Source organism: Grus americana, chromosome 32, assembly GCF_028858705.1.
Source record: "Grus americana isolate bGruAme1 chromosome 32, bGruAme1.mat, whole genome shotgun sequence".
NCBI classification, from domain to species: domain Eukaryota; kingdom Metazoa; phylum Chordata; class Aves; order Gruiformes; family Gruidae; genus Grus; species Grus americana.
Window position 1 is genome coordinate 248,805 of NC_072883.1, and position 16,154 is coordinate 264,958.

A 16,154-nucleotide genomic window follows, 5' to 3' on the forward strand; every position below is an offset into this window, starting at 1 on the left:
TTGTGGCGAGCTCGCTTGCTAGGGGTTTAGTTTGGGGTTGCTTTTTTTAATCCCCTGCCCTCTTTTTTTCCTTTTTAACCCTAACGCTCTCACCGCTGCACTTCCTCTCTGCCTTTGCAATGCTGCCACAAGCATCCCTCTCCTCTGCCGTCTGTCAGTCCCTTCCGGGTACGGGCCACCTCCTGGGTTACTTGTGCTGTGCCTGGGGTGAAAGCACAACCTGAGGATGAGGACGGTCCAGGAGGAAGATTGAAGGGGACGCTGGCACGGGTAGAAATCCCAAAGGCACCTCCCCAGGGGGTCGGAGGGGGGCCCTGGTGTGTGCCCTGGAGCCCTGGAAGGGTGAGGCAGGTCCAGGGGTAAGTGCTGGTGGGCAGAAAGGGACGGGCACAAGGGCGGGAAGTTTATCTGGTACAGAAGGATGCACTTTCCAGCCTCCCCCGTTAACAAACTTGCTTGAAAACACCACACAACAGAGCCCAGCTAATGTCATTATTAATTTGCGCATTATTAATCTGGTCGTTGCACAACAGCTCCCGTATTCCCCCACCGAGGGCCTGATCGTGGCCCGTCCCCGAGCGTCTCTCCCGGCCACAGACCAGCTTGTGGCCCCCCCGGCTCAGAGCTGGGTGGCTTCTTTCTGGCAGATCCCCTGCAATCCCGAGCTGCAGTTTTCGGAGATGATCCTGTCCCCCCTCAGCACCCCGCACCTTCTGCCTTCATCCCAGGGGCTCAACGGGAACCTGCGGGTGCAGGAGGGAGCCCACGTCACAGCACCAGGGTCCCTCGGGTGACGGTGGAGGTGCCCACCCCAACACCCATCCCTCCCCAAAACACTCACTCACCGGCTCTGGTCCAGGCGGGAGCCGTTCAGCCAGGTCCAGCCCTTCCCGGCGGAGGGGATGGAGAGGCCGATCCAGAAGTAGCGTTTGGGTTTCTGCAGGATTTTGTTTAGGAAAGCCTGGAGCGGGGCAGAGGGCAGGCGGTGATGCCAGCGTGCCATCCCCAAACCCGCTCCAGCCCGTCCCCGCACAGCCCCCGTCCCAGGAACGAGCCCCACCGATGTCCCCCACCCTCTGACGCTGGCAAAGGCGCCCTGGATGCTCAGGCACAGGGCTGGGTGCTGAGCCCAGATTTCTGGGCGAGCCCTGAACCCTTCTTCAGGTGCCACCGGCCCCTCGGGTGCAGCCCTGGGACCCGTCCCACGGCCCCGATGCCATCGGTCCCTTTACCAGCTCTTCCTGGTCCCCCGGCATCACCAGCTCGGCCCCCCGATTCCTGCAGTCGTCCTGGCTCTTGCTCCACGACTTGATCATGTCGGTAACCCAGTAACACTTGCTCCCGTGCAGCATCCAGCCCGTGGGGCAGAGCTTGCACCCCTCACCCTCTGAAAGACAGTCAGGGCCATGTTCAGCCATCAAGAAGCCACCTTGTCCCCTGCCCATCCAAAAAGGACAAGTGTTTAAGTCCTGTTTGCTCCCCAGGAACACGGGGACGCCCTCAACTTCGCTTGGTTCTCCAGTCTGGGGGTGCTCAAAGTTGCTGGGAAACCTGACGGCCAGGGCAGTTACCTTGCAACTGTGACAAGCAGAGACTTTTCCTCAGCTCCAAGCAGCCTTTCTCCAGGGTGGTGTTGCCATCTCCTACGTTCCCGCTCACGTTTCTGTGGCTTCCTGAGTTCCCCAACTGCTGGTGGAAAACTGAAACTGCAAGGGAAGGATGGAGCAGGGGAGGGGGACTGGGCCCCAGATCCACCCTGCAACAGGGACAGCAGATCCCTACAAAGCCACCGTGCCTCGGCTCGCAGCTTGCGCCCAAAATTGCTCCCACATCCTGAAAGCATCAGCCGCGTTTTCCATGTCTTGGCCCCATGGAGGGCACGGTGCTCAGGGAAGCTCGAGCCTGATCCCTCTGCTCCTTCCTCCATACCCCTGTGCCAAAACCCTGGCAGATCCATCCCCAGAGTTCAAATTCACCTGCAGCACAAGATCCATCAGATCTCCTCACCAAGATCCATCAGTCTCCCACCTGCTTGGCATGGTCTGGGGGTGCTGTGGGTCAGGGCGGCGTGAGATACCACCAGCAACATCACCCCAGGCACAAGACTAATTTCAGCAGAGCTCTGCATCACCCTGAGCTCAGCCACAGGGTGTCAAATTGTAACTCTACCACAGCTGAGAAGTTTCCAGTGGTTTCCCCTCATTGACTACCAAAATAGCCAAGTCTCCTCCACCTATCAGCGCTAAGAAATTCTGACCAAAACCCACTTCCCCACACCTTGCACTGAGGTGCAGCAGCCAATGCAGATCATAAAAAAGCAGATTTGCTGCCTACACAAGCACCCCCAGTGCAGGGACCCCCTCCCTGCTTTGGACTGTCCTTCGGCTGTCCCCGTGCCAGCACACAGAGCTACTCACGCCAAAGTCCCATCGCTAACACCGCCACTCCGAGGAGGAGGTTTCCGAGACAGCTGGCCCAGAGAGCAGTTCGGTACCGCTGGGGACAGCCCGATCCTGCGAGGGAAAGAGTTGTCAGGAGAAAAACCACTGCCCCACTCACACAGCAGGCAAGCCAGATCTGCAGTGCAGATTTGGGCTATTTTCTCCCCAAAACCCCTCAGTGGTGGTTCTGCTGGTTGTTCAAAAGCTTTCTTCGATCATCCGCGATTCACCGCTGCCGCCCTCCTGTGTTTCACACTGATCCCACTGGGACTGGGGCAAAGTTACTCGTGATGAGGTTTTACCCAGACATCCAAGACTCCAAGAATCGGGAGTTGCCTGGATGTTATAAAGCCATTATACATTAACTGCTGAACCTGGATGGACCGAGCTCTCCAAGCAGACTTCATCTGAGCAGGGTCGGACAGCCCCATCCTGCTCAAGGAAGCCTGGAGGTAGACTCCTCGCTGCAGAGCTTGAGGCTGGGCGAAGCCCATCTCTCCTCGGCTCTTGTTCCATGAGAAGGAGGCAGGACGATGCTCCTGGACAAAGCCAGAGCTCACCTTGCCCAGCAAAGGGATTAAGGTTCATTATCCACCTAGGAACAAAACAGCTAAGGAAGAATATCTGGTTCCACCTTCGTATCAGCAGGAGCTGGGTTTTGCCCAGCTCTTTGAGATCAAAAGGGATGTGCTTGGTGGAAATCATGAATGCTTGCAAAAAAGAGGGTGCAGCGTGTTGACTGAAGAGGTCCTCACCAGGCAGAGGTCCCTTCCAGAGGAGGGATGAACAGGAATTGAACCTTTTGATGGTGGTTTTTTGATTGTTGGGTTTTTTTTCCCATAAGCTAGACACCAAAACTAGAGTCAGCAGGAAAAGAGCATGAAATGCCACAATAAGGCAGAGGAAGAAGGAAACGAGATGTGAAACACCACAGCAAGCGCAGGAAAGATGGACCAGGAGTATGGAGATGTGGATCAGGCTATCTAAAGATGTCAGCTGCCCTTAAGCATCACAGGTCCCGGGCTCACACTGAAACGGTGACCCTGGTTCAAAGAAACCCTCCAGCCCTTTCAAGACAAAAGTACCAAAGGGATCCCAACCAGCGGAGGAGATCCCTTAGCACAGCACCGCAGCCACGGGCCCCTTCCCCTCCCTGCACCACCCGGAGGGTGGGAGTCTCCCAACACAACCCCAGCCCCAAAAAACAAGGAAAACAACTCCCCAAAACCCACGATGCACTTACTGTCGGGCTGAGGAAGTGAATGCTGTTCCCTGCAGCGTTTTGCGGGACCAACATCCAGGTCAGCATAAATAATTTCCCCAGCCATAGCAGGAGAGGTGAGAGGACCACCTCGCTCGAACGGTGGCAACCCAGCAGTCAGTAAATCTGATTTCTCTGAGGTTTTTCACTCCTCCAGCTCAGCTTTGCAAGCTCCTGTCCAAGTGAGAGGTCTGCGAGGAGAAGCGCGAGCCTCCGAACGCTCGGCATGCAGAGTAAGATTGCAAAATAGAGCGTTCGACGTGCCGGCCAGCCCAAAAGTGAAACTTGACGTAGCTTCTGCTGAATTAAGCCAGGGAAAATGAGCTCACATCAAGGGAAGAAACATCTGATAGTAGCAAGAAGCCTTTTCTACTCAAAGCTGAGCCATATTCTTCTAAGGTACTAAAGTCTCCCAAACAAGACACTTTTAACTCTGCGATCTCCCAGAATATTCCTAGTAGGATCGTCAGAGTTGTGATTCTTAGCAAATAAAACAAAACCAGGTCCTTTCCACCCTTACCTCCTCCCTTCAGGCACTTGGAAGGTGTTTTCCAGCCTTGGTCACTGCCACTCCCCACCCAAACCTATTCCAGCATCGCCACCTGCTCCCTGTTACCAATTTCTCTGTAAGCCCAGTGTTTTTTCAGCCCAGGTTTGGAGCACACCACTGTTTCTCTGCTCTGTGGAGCAAGCAAGTGCCAAAAAGCCTGGGAGTCTCTTTGGACACAAAGGGTTAGAAATGAGCCCTTTGAGGGGAAAGGACGGAAAATGTTCCAAACAACTCAAGAAATCTATTTGGTCTTCCTTCACTCCTTCTCTTCAAGAAGTCACTTCCAAGAGACACTCAGATTGTCCCTTTGGAAACCGGGATGCGACTAAACTAATTGGAGGGCAGGAAAGGTGGGAAAGGAAACACAACCCCAAAGTTATAGAAAACAGAGCTACAAAGGCACCGGGTGACATTTAGTGGTTGGTTTGGCAGACCTGCTCATCTCTTTCTGCACGCGGGCTGAAAAACCCCAGAAAAGGATCTTCCAACCCCAGCGAGGCAAGAGCCAGCCTGCCAGAAGAGCAGGCAGATGCTTCTGGACCTACTGACCCATCCAAACATCAGGTATTTATTCCCATCTAGGAGAAAGGGGTTTCTCTAGAGAGCAAAACCACTCCAGACTTGCAATGTGAGCCTCGTTAACCTGGTTTTTTGTTTTTTTTTTTTTTTTTTTTTTTAAATTTTGCAGCTAGGAACAGCCACCCCAGCACACTGCTGAGCAGGGTTCCTCTTTGTGACAGCAACAGCAGCAGGAAGGAGCTCAGGGAAGGGGGATGTTCAGCTATGCTGGCTGCTCTAAAGGGACCAGTTTAACCCACTGCCTCCAGTGCAGGTTGAACTGCAGGCCATGCTGGCAGGAGCCCTGTGGTGTGTGGGGGGAGGAAAAAAAAAGAAAAATAGAGTCAGGTGGGGGAAATGTGAGCTAAACCAATGTGCAAGCATTGCTGCAAAAGCAGCCAGGTGAGAGCTGCCCACACCAGCCATCACCATGCTCAAAGCAGCTCAGTGCAGACCCTATTTCCACAGCCACCCCCATCATGCTGCAAACAAACATTGCTCAGAGCCCTTTTTCCTTCCTTTGAAGAGCTCTGAGGCCCTATCAGGTAAATTTTGCCCTGTCCCTTATGAGAAAGGGGGTGGCTGGGGTTAACAGCATGAAAACGGAAATGTGGCGATGAGAAGGGCAGCCTGTGATGGCTGCCGCATCATCCACCGAGGTAATTCTAGAGGCGCTGCAGCCAAAAAGCCTGAGTGACCTTGCCCCAGTGGGGGGAAAAAAAAAAAGGCACCTCAAAAATGGGGATGTGCTCCTGCATTTCCCACTCCTCACTCACCACAGCCTGCGCCTGCTCTAACGCGGGGGATTATGGCTCTTCTAGCTGCACTGTCATCCTTGACAGAGGCAAAGGCGGAGAGGAAGCGTAGCGGTGCGAGAGCTAAGTTAGGTAAAGGAGAAAAAAACAAGAAAGGAATTAGGAAGAAACCAGGGGGAGGGAGAGAAGAGCCTGTCCCCATGGCAGAAACCTCCACAAACAGGGTTCCCCAGCTCAGAAAGGGCGAGCCAAAGGAACCCGAGGTGGCAGTGCCCCAACAAACAGCACTCCTCACCCATCCTCGCTGCCATCTGAACCCCAAACTGGGTCCCCAACGCCCACAGCTGCTTCCAGCTGCTGCTGGGGCTCCTGCAGCAGCACCTGCTCCAGGGGGGGCAGGATTTGGGGGGCCCTGAGAGACCCCGTAGGCAGGAAAGCAAGGTGGGACGGGCAGGGAGGGTGCCTTTCAGCAGAGCACAGCCCGGGGGCAGCCCCAGGACTCGCCTGGGCATCGGGCAGAGCCAGCGCTGCTCCAAAAGCCAGGATGGAAATTGCACCCAGGGGCGAGGAGGGGAAGGGACAGGGCTGCCTTCAACAGGTGCCTTCGGGAATAGAAGGGACACTCCTGGGAATTTACAATGGTTTAATGCACAGCAGAGTACTAAAATAGGAGTAACAGCACAGCTGACACACCAGAGCCGCCCAGCTCTGTGCCAGGGAACTCCGCAGAGCTCTGCGCCCATCTCCTCTGGCAGCAGCTGCTCGAGCTCTGTCCCTACCGCACAAAAGCGGGTGTGACTGAATCGCACGAGAAGAAAGAGTTCTGGGGTGGTCACACAAGGAGAAAAACCACTTGTTCCGTGCTTGAGGTCCCAGCCCAGCCAGGCACACGTCAGCTTCCACGATGTCTCCTCTTCCTGCAGGTTCAGCTCCCTGAGACCTGGCAGCGAGTTGTTACCGAGACCAGGAGCACCCCGAACCAGCAGCTGAGGCAAGAACATCCCTACGCCCTCTCACTGCCAACCAGTGTCCAGCCTCCAAACTCCAAACGTCGAGCCCCTGCTCCCAGGCCAAAGGTGCCAGCCCCAAAAGGGCTGCCTGGACTGAAACCTCCCTCAGCGGCCCTCGCACACCCCTGCTCACGTCGGGGCTCTGTGCTTGCCTCCCCACCTGGCCAGTCCCTGCCTGTGCTGGTGGACAAGGTGATGCTGTGAGTGCTCAGCATGAAGGTCTTTGTCAACTCTGAGCTTGGGGCTTGCTGCAGATATATGGCCGTTGCTGTGAGCAGCTTGAACTCCCGACAGCATTGTCGTTCAAATACAGACACGCTCCTTGGCCCCGCACCAGGATCCTGCAACAGGAAGCAATGACACCGCTGGTACCCATCGGGTTGACGGTTGTCCCCTCAGGCACCGGGAGGGGACAAGGGCTGCCTGCAAGGGACAGTCCCAGCAGACACGTCCCACCAGGCCCCTGCCCGTCCCACTGCAGGACCGTCTCCACACGGGACTCACATCTGGGTGAAGCTGCTGCCATCCACCCACTCCAGGCGCTCGTCCTGTCTCCGCAGCCCAAGCCAGAAATCATCTTTGCCTTTGAGGCGCGAGAGAAACTCCTGGGTAGGAAAGAGAGAAGCCAACACTCAGGAGCTGCTGCTGGCCCCACGCCACTCACTGTCCCGGCCCCACGCAGGTCCCTGCCAGCCTGGCAGGCAGCCCCAGCCCCACACCACCACCACCACTGCCCCTGGGATGGCAGCAGCTCCCTCCCAACGGCTGCTCCAACAGACTCCAGCGCTTCTGAACGAGCTCACCAGCCCCGGGCTCCACACCCAGGGTCTGCACCCAACCCAGGAACCCCCCTTCCTTCACACCCCCACCCTGCAGCCACAACAGCCCCCCACTCACCATTTCCCACTCCCTCTGGAGCACAGCCAGCGAGGCCCCACGCAAGGAGCACTGCTCCTGGCTCCACACCCAGCTCCCCTCCTCCGTCGAGAGGCAGTAGCAGACGTTGCGGTACCCAACCCAGTTGTCAGGACAACCCAGCACCGGAGCTAGATGACCTTCACATCTGCCTGCTGTGGAGGGAAGAGGAGAAGGGAAGAAGGTCAGAGGATTCCCCTCCACAGGGAGCAGGGGACACAGCTGCGTGGGGCAGGGAAGGAGGCAGCCCCGGGCTCCCCCCACAGGGATCCCCAATTTGCTGCCAGGGAACGAGAGGGAGCAGGCACACGGTTCTGTGCCCAGGGGCGGGACGGAGGCAGCCGCTCCTCCCTTACCCGACTGTACAGCAAGAGCAGCGGCCAAAGCCAGGATCACAGCCACGAGCACAGCCACCACCAGGCCATACGCTGGAGGGAGAGCGCAGCACCTGCCTGCAGGAGGAAAAAGCCACTCGCAGTGAGGACGGCGCTGTCCCAGAGCAGGCACGGCCCTTGCATCCCTGCCGTCCCCAACACGAGCTGCCCAGGGAACGCAGGAGGGAACCCCAGGGGACAGCCTGCAGCAGGAGAGCTGCCAGACAGATGGAGATGTGGGGGGGGGGGGGGGGGGGCTGCTACAGACCACCCGATGGGAACTGAGCACAAGACCAGGCCTTTCCCAGACAGCTGGAAGAAGCCTCACACTTGCCAGCCCCAGGCCTCCTGGGGTGACACCACCACCGAGACATTGTGCCCTCCCTACAGCCCACAGCGGTGGCCCTGCACTCACCCAGAGCTCTTCTGTGTGTCCTTTCGCCTCTATGCCCAGGCACCTCTGGGTGGGGGGGTACCATGCCAGCCTGGGATGCAGCTTTACCACCACAGCTGTTGTTGTCCTGTTGGGAGGTTGCAGAGCACATGGCACTGATGCAGCAGATCAGGGACGTTTAATTCTGTGGCCTGACAGCTGTCAGCACTTGGTTTGAAACACCAGCACAGTCCTGCCCTGTCCCTGCTCCCCCCTGACACTGCAGCCTGTCCCCAGCACGCAGCATCACCGAGCTCAGGGACCGACCCTCGGTCCCCGGCAGAGCCAGCACCCTGCCCAGCACCCTGCCCACACCGGCCGCAAGGCACTCGCTGGCTGGGGGCACCCCCCTGCCCACCCCTCAGCCCCCCCCCGCTCCACCACAAATGCCAACGCCTGCAAACTGCCAGCTGCTGGCACAGAAAGCTGCAAAACGGGCTCAGCTGGCACAAGGGGACGGGACTGTTCCCCCCAGAGCTGCTTGCGCACGTTGTACAAAGCAGCCCCTGCCCTGGCAGCGCCTGCAGCCTTTCAAAAACCACCGACGTTGTTGCTGGTTTTGTTGATGACAAGGGGCCAGCTCCCTGCCGGGAGAACCACGAGCAGCTGCTCCCCAAAAGGGCCTCGGGGGGAGGAAACCACCAACTCCCACAGAAAAGGGGAAGTTCACACAAACACCGTACAGCTTCCTACGGGGGTACGGGCTGGGCCTCTTGGGCAGCCGCAGGGCCAGGCAGGGCCGGGCCAGGCTCCGCAGCGCCCCTCCTGTCCTAGAGAGAAATGAAACCCAGCCGCAGCTGCGGGGGAACAGGCTCCTTCCGACCCACGGCCCTGAGGGGACAGCAGGGGACCAGAGACAGCCGCTCTGGGAAATGGCGGACACGGGGAGCGCCGAGGGGACGAAGAGCCCGCCAAGCTCCCCTCACCACGGCTGCTCCCCGCTCTCTCGTTCTCTCGCTCTCTCTTTCTCCCCTACCTCTGCCGCCGCCGCCTCAGCCAGCTCCAAACACCGAGTGGCACAGAGAGAAACGAGAACAGCTCCGCCCACTGCTCCGACCAATCAGCGCTCAGGTAGGAGAGAGTGGCGGGAGAGACAGCCAATACGAAGCGCAGGGCTGCGTCTCGATCTGCTCCTTTGCTAAGGAAAACTTCCGCCGCGTGACCCCTCTCAGCGGGGACACGGCGAGGTTTGTTCACTCTCCGTCCCGGTCGGGTTCGTCCCCAACGCCCACGGCTGCTTCCAGCTGCTCTGGGGCTCCTGCAGCAGCACCCGCTCCAGGGGGAGAGCAGCTTGTCCTGGGGACCCCCGAGCTGGACGCGGCACTGCGGGGGGGTCTCCCCAGAGCGGAGCAGAGGGGCAGAATCCCCCCCTCGACCCGCTGCTGGACACGCAGCCCGGCACACGGCTGGCTTTGCGGGCCGACATCCGCAGTAAAATCCCGCCGCAGCGCCTGCTGTGAGTTAGTACGTGTTAACGAGGGGACTGCACGTTTATACCCGCTGGTGTTTACAAGACGCCCCCAGGTTGGATTCTTTTGGGGTACAGCAGGAGCGAGTCATGAAGCCATTGCTTAGATATGATCAGCATCAAGAGCGGTTTCTCTGCTCCATCTTTACAGCTAGCGTGATCGTTAGCGACCTGGAAAGCTCGTTTGTTTTTTCCATGCTGTAATACACCACACTAGGAGATGAGGCCAGGTAAAGGCATGAGCTCGAGCAGCACTAACAGTTTCAGCAAGTCATTGTACGGTTTCCCCGCTCGAGAATTCCCCTCTCGCTTGGATTGAGCACAGCGATCTCTGGAATCGAGAATTAAGCTCAAGTCCAAACTCACTTCACCCAGGTCCAGCCCAAACCTCCCACCGCATGACGCTCTCCCACCCCCTTTCCGTGAAGCTTTCACCCCGGCTTGTGCTTCATGGTGGGTGAAGAATCCTCACCGCATCCCCTGCGAAGGCAGCGATGGCACAGCGACGCGGAAGGGCGGGCGTCAGGGCTGCCGCAAATGGCCCCTTCCCAGTGCTCCCAGTCCATCCATCCTCACGCGTCCCAGTTCAGACAGCTGTGTTCACGCAGCGAGGACGGGAGGCGGCGCAATGCCACGGGGCAGTCCCACCGAGCTTCCACGCTTGCTCTGAGCTGGGGAAACCCTGGTTTTGGAGGTTACGCTGTAGGGAAAGGCTCTCGGCTCTTCCGCCATCACCACCATGTGGCAGCCGTGGCTTAGACTTGCACCCGTCCCCGTGTCCCCTGTCCCCACCTCCGCTCAGCTCAGTAGGGTCCGGCTGTTTGCCCTCCTTGGATTCTGGACCGAGTACTGCCTTGTGGCGAGCTCGCTTGCTAGGGGTTTAGTTTGGGGTTGCTTTTTTTAATCCCCTGCCCTCTTTTTTTCCTTTTTAACCCTAACGCTCTCACCGCTGCACTTCCTCTCTGCCTTTGCAATGCTGCCACAAGCATCCCTCTCCTCTGCCGTCTGTCAGTCCCTTCCGGGTACGGGCCACCTCCTGGGTTACTTGTGCTGTGCCTGGGGTGAAAGCACAACCTGAGGATGAGGACGGTCCAGGAGGAAGATTGAAGGGGACGCTGGCACGGGTAGAAATCCCAAAGGCACCTCCCCAGGGGGTCGGAGGGGGGCCCTGGTGTGTGCCCTGGAGCCCTGGAAGGGTGAGGCAGGTCCAGGGGTAAGTGCTGGTGGGCAGAAAGGGACGGGCACAAGGGCGGGAAGTTTATCTGGTACAGAAGGATGCACTTTCCAGCCTCCCCCGTTAACAAACTTGCTTGAAAACACCACACAACAGAGCCCAGCTAATGTCATTATTAATTTGCGCATTATTAATCTGGTCGTTGCACAACAGCTCCCGTATTCCCCCACCGAGGGCCTGATCGTGGCCCGTCCCCGAGCGTCTCTCCCGGCCACAGACCAGCTTGTGGCCCCCCCGGCTCAGAGCTGGGTGGCTTCTTTCTGGCAGATCCCCTGCAATCCCGAGCTGCAGTTTTCGGAGACGAATCTGTCCCCCCTCAGCACCCCGCACCTTCTGCCTTCATCCCAGGGGCTCAACGGGAACCTGCGGGTGCAGGAGGGAGCCCACGTCACAGCACCAGGGTCCCTCGGGTGACGGTGGAGGTGCCCACCCCAACACCCATCCCTCCCCAAAACACTCACTCACCGGCTCTGGTCCAGGCGGGAGCCGTTCAGCCAGGTCCAGCCCTTCCCGGCGGAGGGGATGGAGAGGCCGATCCAGAGGTAGCGTCCGGGTTTCTGCAGGATTTTGTTTAGGAAAGCCTGGAGCGGGGCAGAGGGCAGGCGGTGATGCCAGCGTGCCATCCCCAAACCCGCTCCAGCCCGTCCCCGCACAGCCCCCGTCCCAGGAACGAGCCCCACCGATGTCCCCCACCCTCTGACGCTGGCAAAGGCGCCCTGGATGCTCAGGCACAGGGCTGGGTGCTGAGCCCAGATTTCTGGGCGAGCCCTGAACCCTTCTTCAGGTGCCACCGGCCCCTCGGGTGCAGCCCTGGGACCCGTCCCACGGCCCCGATGCCATCGGTCCCTTTACCAGCTCTTCCTGGTCCCCCGGCATCACCAGCTCGGCCCCCCGATTCCTGCAGTCGTCCTGGCTCTTGCTCCACGACTTGATCATGTCGGTAACCCAGTAACACTTGCTCCCGTGCAGCATCCAGCCCGTGGGGCAGAGCTTGCACCCCTCACCCTCTGAAAGACAGTCAGGGCCATGTTCAGCCATCAAGAAGCCACCTTGTCCCCTGCCCATCCAAAAAGGACAAGTGTTTAAGTCCTGTTTGCTCCCCAGGAACACGGGGACGCCCTCAACTTCGCTTGGTTCTCCAGTCTGGGGGTGCTCAAAGTTGCTGGGAAACCTGACGGCCAGGGCAGTTACCTTGCAACTGTGACAAGCAGAGACTTTTCCTCAGCTCCAAGCAGCCTTTCTCCAGGGTGGTGTTGCCATCTCCTACGTTCCCGCTCACGTTTCTGTGGCTTCCTGAGTTCCCCAACTGCTGGTGGAAAACTGAAACTGCAAGGGAAGGATGGAGCAGGGGAGGGGGACTGGGCCCCAGATCCACCCTGCAACAGGGACAGCAGATCCCTACAAAGCCACCGTGCCTCGGCTCGCAGCTTGCGCCCAAAATTGCTCCCACATCCTGAAAGCATCAGCCGCGTTTTCCATGTCTTGGCCCCATGGAGGGCACGGTGCTCAGGGAAGCTCGAGCCTGATCCCTCTGCTCCTTCCTCCATACCCCTGTGCCAAAACCCTGGCAGATCCATCCCCAGAGTTCAAATTCACCTGCAGCACAAGATCCATCAGATCTCCTCACCAAGATCCATCAGTCTCCCACCTGCTTGGCATGGTCTGGGGGTGCTGTGGGTCAGGGCGGCGTGAGATACCACCAGCAACATCACCCCAGGCACAAGACTAATTTCAGCAGAGCTCTGCATCACCCTGAGCTCAGCCACAGGGTGTCAAATTGTAACTCTACCACAGCTGAGAAGTTTCCAGTGGTTTCCCCTCATTGACTACCAAAATAGCCAAGTCTCCTCCACCTATCAGCGCTAAGAAATTCTGACCAAAACCCACTTCCCCACACCTTGCACTGAGGTGCAGCAGCCAATGCAGATCATAAAAAAGCAGATTTGCTGCCTACACAAGCACCCCCAGTGCAGGGACCCCCTCCCTGCTTTGGACTGTCCTTCGGCTGTCCCCGTGCCAGCACACAGAGCTACTCACGCCAAAGTCCCATCGCTAACACCGCCACTCCGAGGAGGAGGTTTCCGAGACAGCTGGCCCAGAGAGCAGTTCGGTACCGCTGGGGACAGCCCGATCCTGCGAGGGAAAGAGTTGTCAGGAGAAAAACCACTGCCCCACTCACACAGCAGGCAAGCCAGATCTGCAGTGCAGATTTGGGCTATTTTCTCCCCAAAACCCCTCAGTGGTGGTTCTGCTGGTTGTTCAAAAGCTTTCTTCGATCATCCGCGATTCACCGCTGCCGCCCTCCTGTGTTTCACACTGATCCCACTGGGACTGGGGCAAAGTTACTCGTGATGAGGTTTTACCCAGACATCCAAGACTCCAAGAATCGGGAGTTGCCTGGATGTTATAAAGCCATTATACATTAACTGCTGAACCTGGATGGACCGAGCTCTCCAAGCAGACTTCATCTGAGCAGGGTCGGACAGCCCCATCCTGCTCAAGGAAGCCTGGAGGTAGACTCCTCGCTGCAGAGCTTGAGGCTGGGCGAAGCCCATCTCTCCTCGGCTCTTGTTCCATGAGAAGGAGGCAGGACGATGCTCCTGGACAAAGCCAGAGCTCACCTTGCCCAGCAAAGGGATTAAGGTTCATTATCCACCTAGGAACAAAACAGCTAAGGAAGAATATCTGGTTCCACCTTCGTATCAGCAGGAGCTGGGTTTTGCCCAGCTCTTTGAGATCAAAAGGGATGTGCTTGGTGGAAATCATGAATGCTTGCAAAAAAGAGGGTGCAGCGTGTTGACTGAAGAGGTCCTCACCAGGCAGAGGTCCCTTCCAGAGGAGGGATGAACAGGAATTGAACCTTTTGATGGTGGTTTTTTGATTGTTGGGTTTTTTTTCCCATAAGCTAGACACCAAAACTAGAGTCAGCAGGAAAAGAGCATGAAATGCCACAATAAGGCAGAGGAAGAAGGAAACGAGATGTGAAACACCACAGCAAGCGCAGGAAAGATGGACCAGGAGTATGGAGATGTGGATCAGGCTATCTAAAGATGTCAGCTGCCCTTAAGCATCACAGGTCCCGGGCTCACACTGAAACGGTGACCCTGGTTCAAAGAAACCCTCCAGCCCTTTCAAGACAAAAGTACCAAAGGGATCCCAACCAGCGGAGGAGATCCCTTAGCACAGCACCGCAGCCACGGGCCCCTTCCCCTCCCTGCACCACCCGGAGGGTGGGAGTCTCCCAACACAACCCCAGCCCCAAAAAACAAGGAAAACAACTCCCCAAAACCCACGATGCACTTACTGTCGGGCTGAGGAAGTGAATGCTGTTCCCTGCAGCGTTTTGCGGGACCAACATCCAGGTCAGCATAAATAATTTCCCCAGCCATAGCAGGAGAGGTGAGAGGACCACCTCGCTCGAACGGTGGCAACCCAGCAGTCAGTAAATCTGATTTCTCTGAGGTTTTTCACTCCTCCAGCTCAGCTTTGCAAGCTCCTGTCCAAGTGAGAGGTCTGCGAGGAGAAGCGCGAGCCTCCGAACGCTCGGCATGCAGAGTAAGATTGCAAAATAGAGCGTTCGACGTGCCGGCCAGCCCAAAAGTGAAACTTGACGTAGCTTCTGCTGAATTAAGCCAGGGAAAATGAGCTCACATCAAGGGAAGAAACATCTGATAGTAGCAAGAAGCCTTTTCTACTCAAAGCTGAGCCATATTCTTCTAAGGTACTAAAGTCTCCCAAACAAGACACTTTTAACTCTGCGATCTCCCAGAATATTCCTAGTAGGATCGTCAGAGTTGTGATTCTTAGCAAATAAAACAAAACCAGGTCCTTTCCACCCTTACCTCCTCCCTTCAGGCACTTGGAAGGTGTTTTCCAGCCTTGGTCACTGCCACTCCCCACCCAAACCTATTCCAGCATCGCCACCTGCTCCCTGTTACCAATTTCTCTGTAAGCCCAGTGTTTTTTCAGCCCAGGTTTGGAGCACACCACTGTTTCTCTGCTCTGTGGAGCAAGCAAGTGCCAAAAAGCCTGGGAGTCTCTTTGGACACAAAGGGTTAGAAATGAGCCCTTTGAGGGGAAAGGACGGAAAATGTTCCAAACAACTCAAGAAATCTATTTGGTCTTCCTTCACTCCTTCTCTTCAAGAAGTCACTTCCAAGAGACACTCAGATTGTCCCTTTGGAAACCGGGATGCGACTAAACTAATTGGAGGGCAGGAAAGGTGGGAAAGGAAACACAACCCCAAAGTTATAGAAAACAGAGCTACAAAGGCACCGGGTGACATTTAGTGGTTGGTTTGGCAGACCTGCTCATCTCTTTCTGCACGCGGGCTGAAAAACCCCAGAAAAGGATCTTCCAACCCCAGCGAGGCAAGAGCCAGCCTGCCAGAAGAGCAGGCAGATGCTTCTGGACCTACTGACCCATCCAAACATCAGGTATTTATTCCCATCTAGGAGAAAGGGGTTTCTCTAGAGAGCAAAACCACTCCAGACTTGCAATGTGAGCCTCGTTAACCTGGTTTTTTGTTTTTTTTTTTTTTTTTTTTTTTAAATTTTGCAGCTAGGAACAGCCACCCCAGCACACTGCTGAGCAGGGTTCCTCTTTGTGACAGCAACAGCAGCAGGAAGGAGCTCAGGGAAGGGGGATGTTCAGCTATGCTGGCTGCTCTAAAGGGACCAGTTTAACCCACTGCCTCCAGTGCAGGTTGAACTGCAGGCCATGCTGGCAGGAGCCCTGTGGTGTGTGGGGGGAGGAAAAAAAAAGAAAAATAGAGTCAGGTGGGGGAAATGTGAGCTAAACCAATGTGCAAGCATTGCTGCAAAAGCAGCCAGGTGAGAGCTGCCCACACCAGCCATCACCATGCTCAAAGCAGCTCAGTGCAGACCCTATTTCCACAGCCACCCCCATCATGCTGCAAACAAACATTGCTCAGAGCCCTTTTTCCTTCCTTTGAAGAGCTCTGAGGCCCTATCAGGTAAATTTTGCCCTGTCCCTTATGAGAAAGGGGGTGGCTGGGGTTAACAGCATGAAAACGGAAATGTGGCGATGAGAAGGGCAGCCTGTGATGGCTGCCGCATCATCCACCGAGGTAATTCTAGAGGCGCTGCAGCCAAAAAGCCTGAGTGACCTTGCCCCAGTGGGGGGAAAAAAAAAA

At 56.9% G+C, this 16,154-nt stretch overlaps 3 protein-coding genes across 4 annotated transcripts; all 3 read right to left on the bottom strand.

The window, feature by feature from the left end:
- Positions 1-619: 619 nt before the first annotated feature.
- LOC129198229 (killer cell lectin-like receptor subfamily B member 1A) lies at positions 620-4,899 on the bottom strand. Its single transcript, XM_054807383.1, has 6 exons — positions 3,685-4,899; positions 2,418-2,513; positions 1,572-1,706; positions 1,233-1,387; positions 846-961; positions 620-743 (listed from the first exon to the last, which is right to left on the bottom strand). Exons 1-6 carry the CDS (start codon positions 3,767-3,769, stop codon positions 620-622), a joined length of 711 nt encoding a protein of 236 aa, XP_054663358.1. The 5' UTR covers positions 3,770-4,899.
- Positions 4,900-6,621: 1,722 nt separating this feature from the next.
- Positions 6,622-8,852, bottom strand: LOC129198368 (C-type lectin domain family 2 member B-like). 2 transcript variants are annotated; one of them, XM_054807636.1, is made up of 5 exons: positions 8,280-8,852; positions 7,847-7,942; positions 7,473-7,645; positions 7,080-7,180; positions 6,622-6,916 (listed from the first exon to the last, which is right to left on the bottom strand). In XM_054807636.1, exons 1-5 carry the CDS (start codon positions 8,407-8,409, stop codon positions 6,802-6,804), a joined length of 615 nt encoding a protein of 204 aa, XP_054663611.1. In that variant the 5' UTR covers positions 8,410-8,852; the 3' UTR covers positions 6,622-6,801. The 2 variants fall into 2 exon arrangements, with proteins under 2 accessions (XP_054663611.1, XP_054663612.1); XM_054807637.1 differs by lacking the exon at positions 7,847-7,942.
- A 1,711-nt stretch (positions 8,853-10,563) lies between these two features.
- On the bottom strand, positions 10,564-15,518 carry LOC129198358 (killer cell lectin-like receptor subfamily B member 1A). Its single transcript, XM_054807610.1, has 6 exons — positions 14,304-15,518; positions 13,037-13,132; positions 12,191-12,325; positions 11,852-12,006; positions 11,465-11,580; positions 10,564-11,362 (listed from the first exon to the last, which is right to left on the bottom strand). The coding sequence occupies exons 1-6, from the start codon at positions 14,386-14,388 to the stop codon at positions 11,239-11,241; spliced, it is 711 nt and encodes a 236-aa protein (XP_054663585.1). The 5' UTR covers positions 14,389-15,518; the 3' UTR covers positions 10,564-11,238.
- Positions 15,519-16,154: the final 636 nt, after the last annotated feature.

Excerpts from the sequence above, each read along its gene's own strand:
- LOC129198368 (XM_054807636.1), bottom strand. The coding sequence starts at position 8,409 with ATGTGCTCTGCAACCTCCCAACAGGACAACAACAGCTGTGGTGGTAAA. Across the intron at positions 7,943-8,279 it reads GACACACAGAAGAGCTCTGG|GCAGGTGCTGCGCTCTCCCT; the intron begins GTGAGTGCAGGG and ends TTCCTCCTGCAG. Across the intron at positions 7,181-7,472 it reads TCCAGAGGGAGTGGGAAATG|GAGTTTCTCTCGCGCCTCAA; the intron begins GTGAGTGGGGGG and ends TTTCCTACCCAG.
- LOC129198358 (XM_054807610.1), bottom strand. The coding sequence starts at position 14,388 with ATGGCTGGGGAAATTATTTATGCTGACCTGGATGTTGGTCCCGCAAAA. Across the intron at positions 13,133-14,303 it reads TTCACTTCCTCAGCCCGACA|GATCGGGCTGTCCCCAGCGG; the intron begins GTAAGTGCATCG and ends TTTCCCTCGCAG. Across the intron at positions 11,363-11,464 it reads TCCCGCCTGGACCAGAGCCG|GTTCCCGTTGAGCCCCTGGG; the intron begins GTGAGTGAGTGT and ends CTGCACCCGCAG.
- LOC129198229 (XM_054807383.1), bottom strand. The coding sequence starts at position 3,769 with ATGGCTGGGGAAATTATTTATGCTGACCTGGATGTTGGTCCCGCAAAA. Across the intron at positions 2,514-3,684 it reads TTCACTTCCTCAGCCCGACA|GATCGGGCTGTCCCCAGCGG; the intron begins GTAAGTGCATCG and ends TTTCCCTCGCAG. Across the intron at positions 962-1,232 it reads CGGGGGACCAGGAAGAGCTG|GCTTTCCTAAACAAAATCCT; the intron begins GTAAAGGGACCG and ends GCCCCGCTCCAG.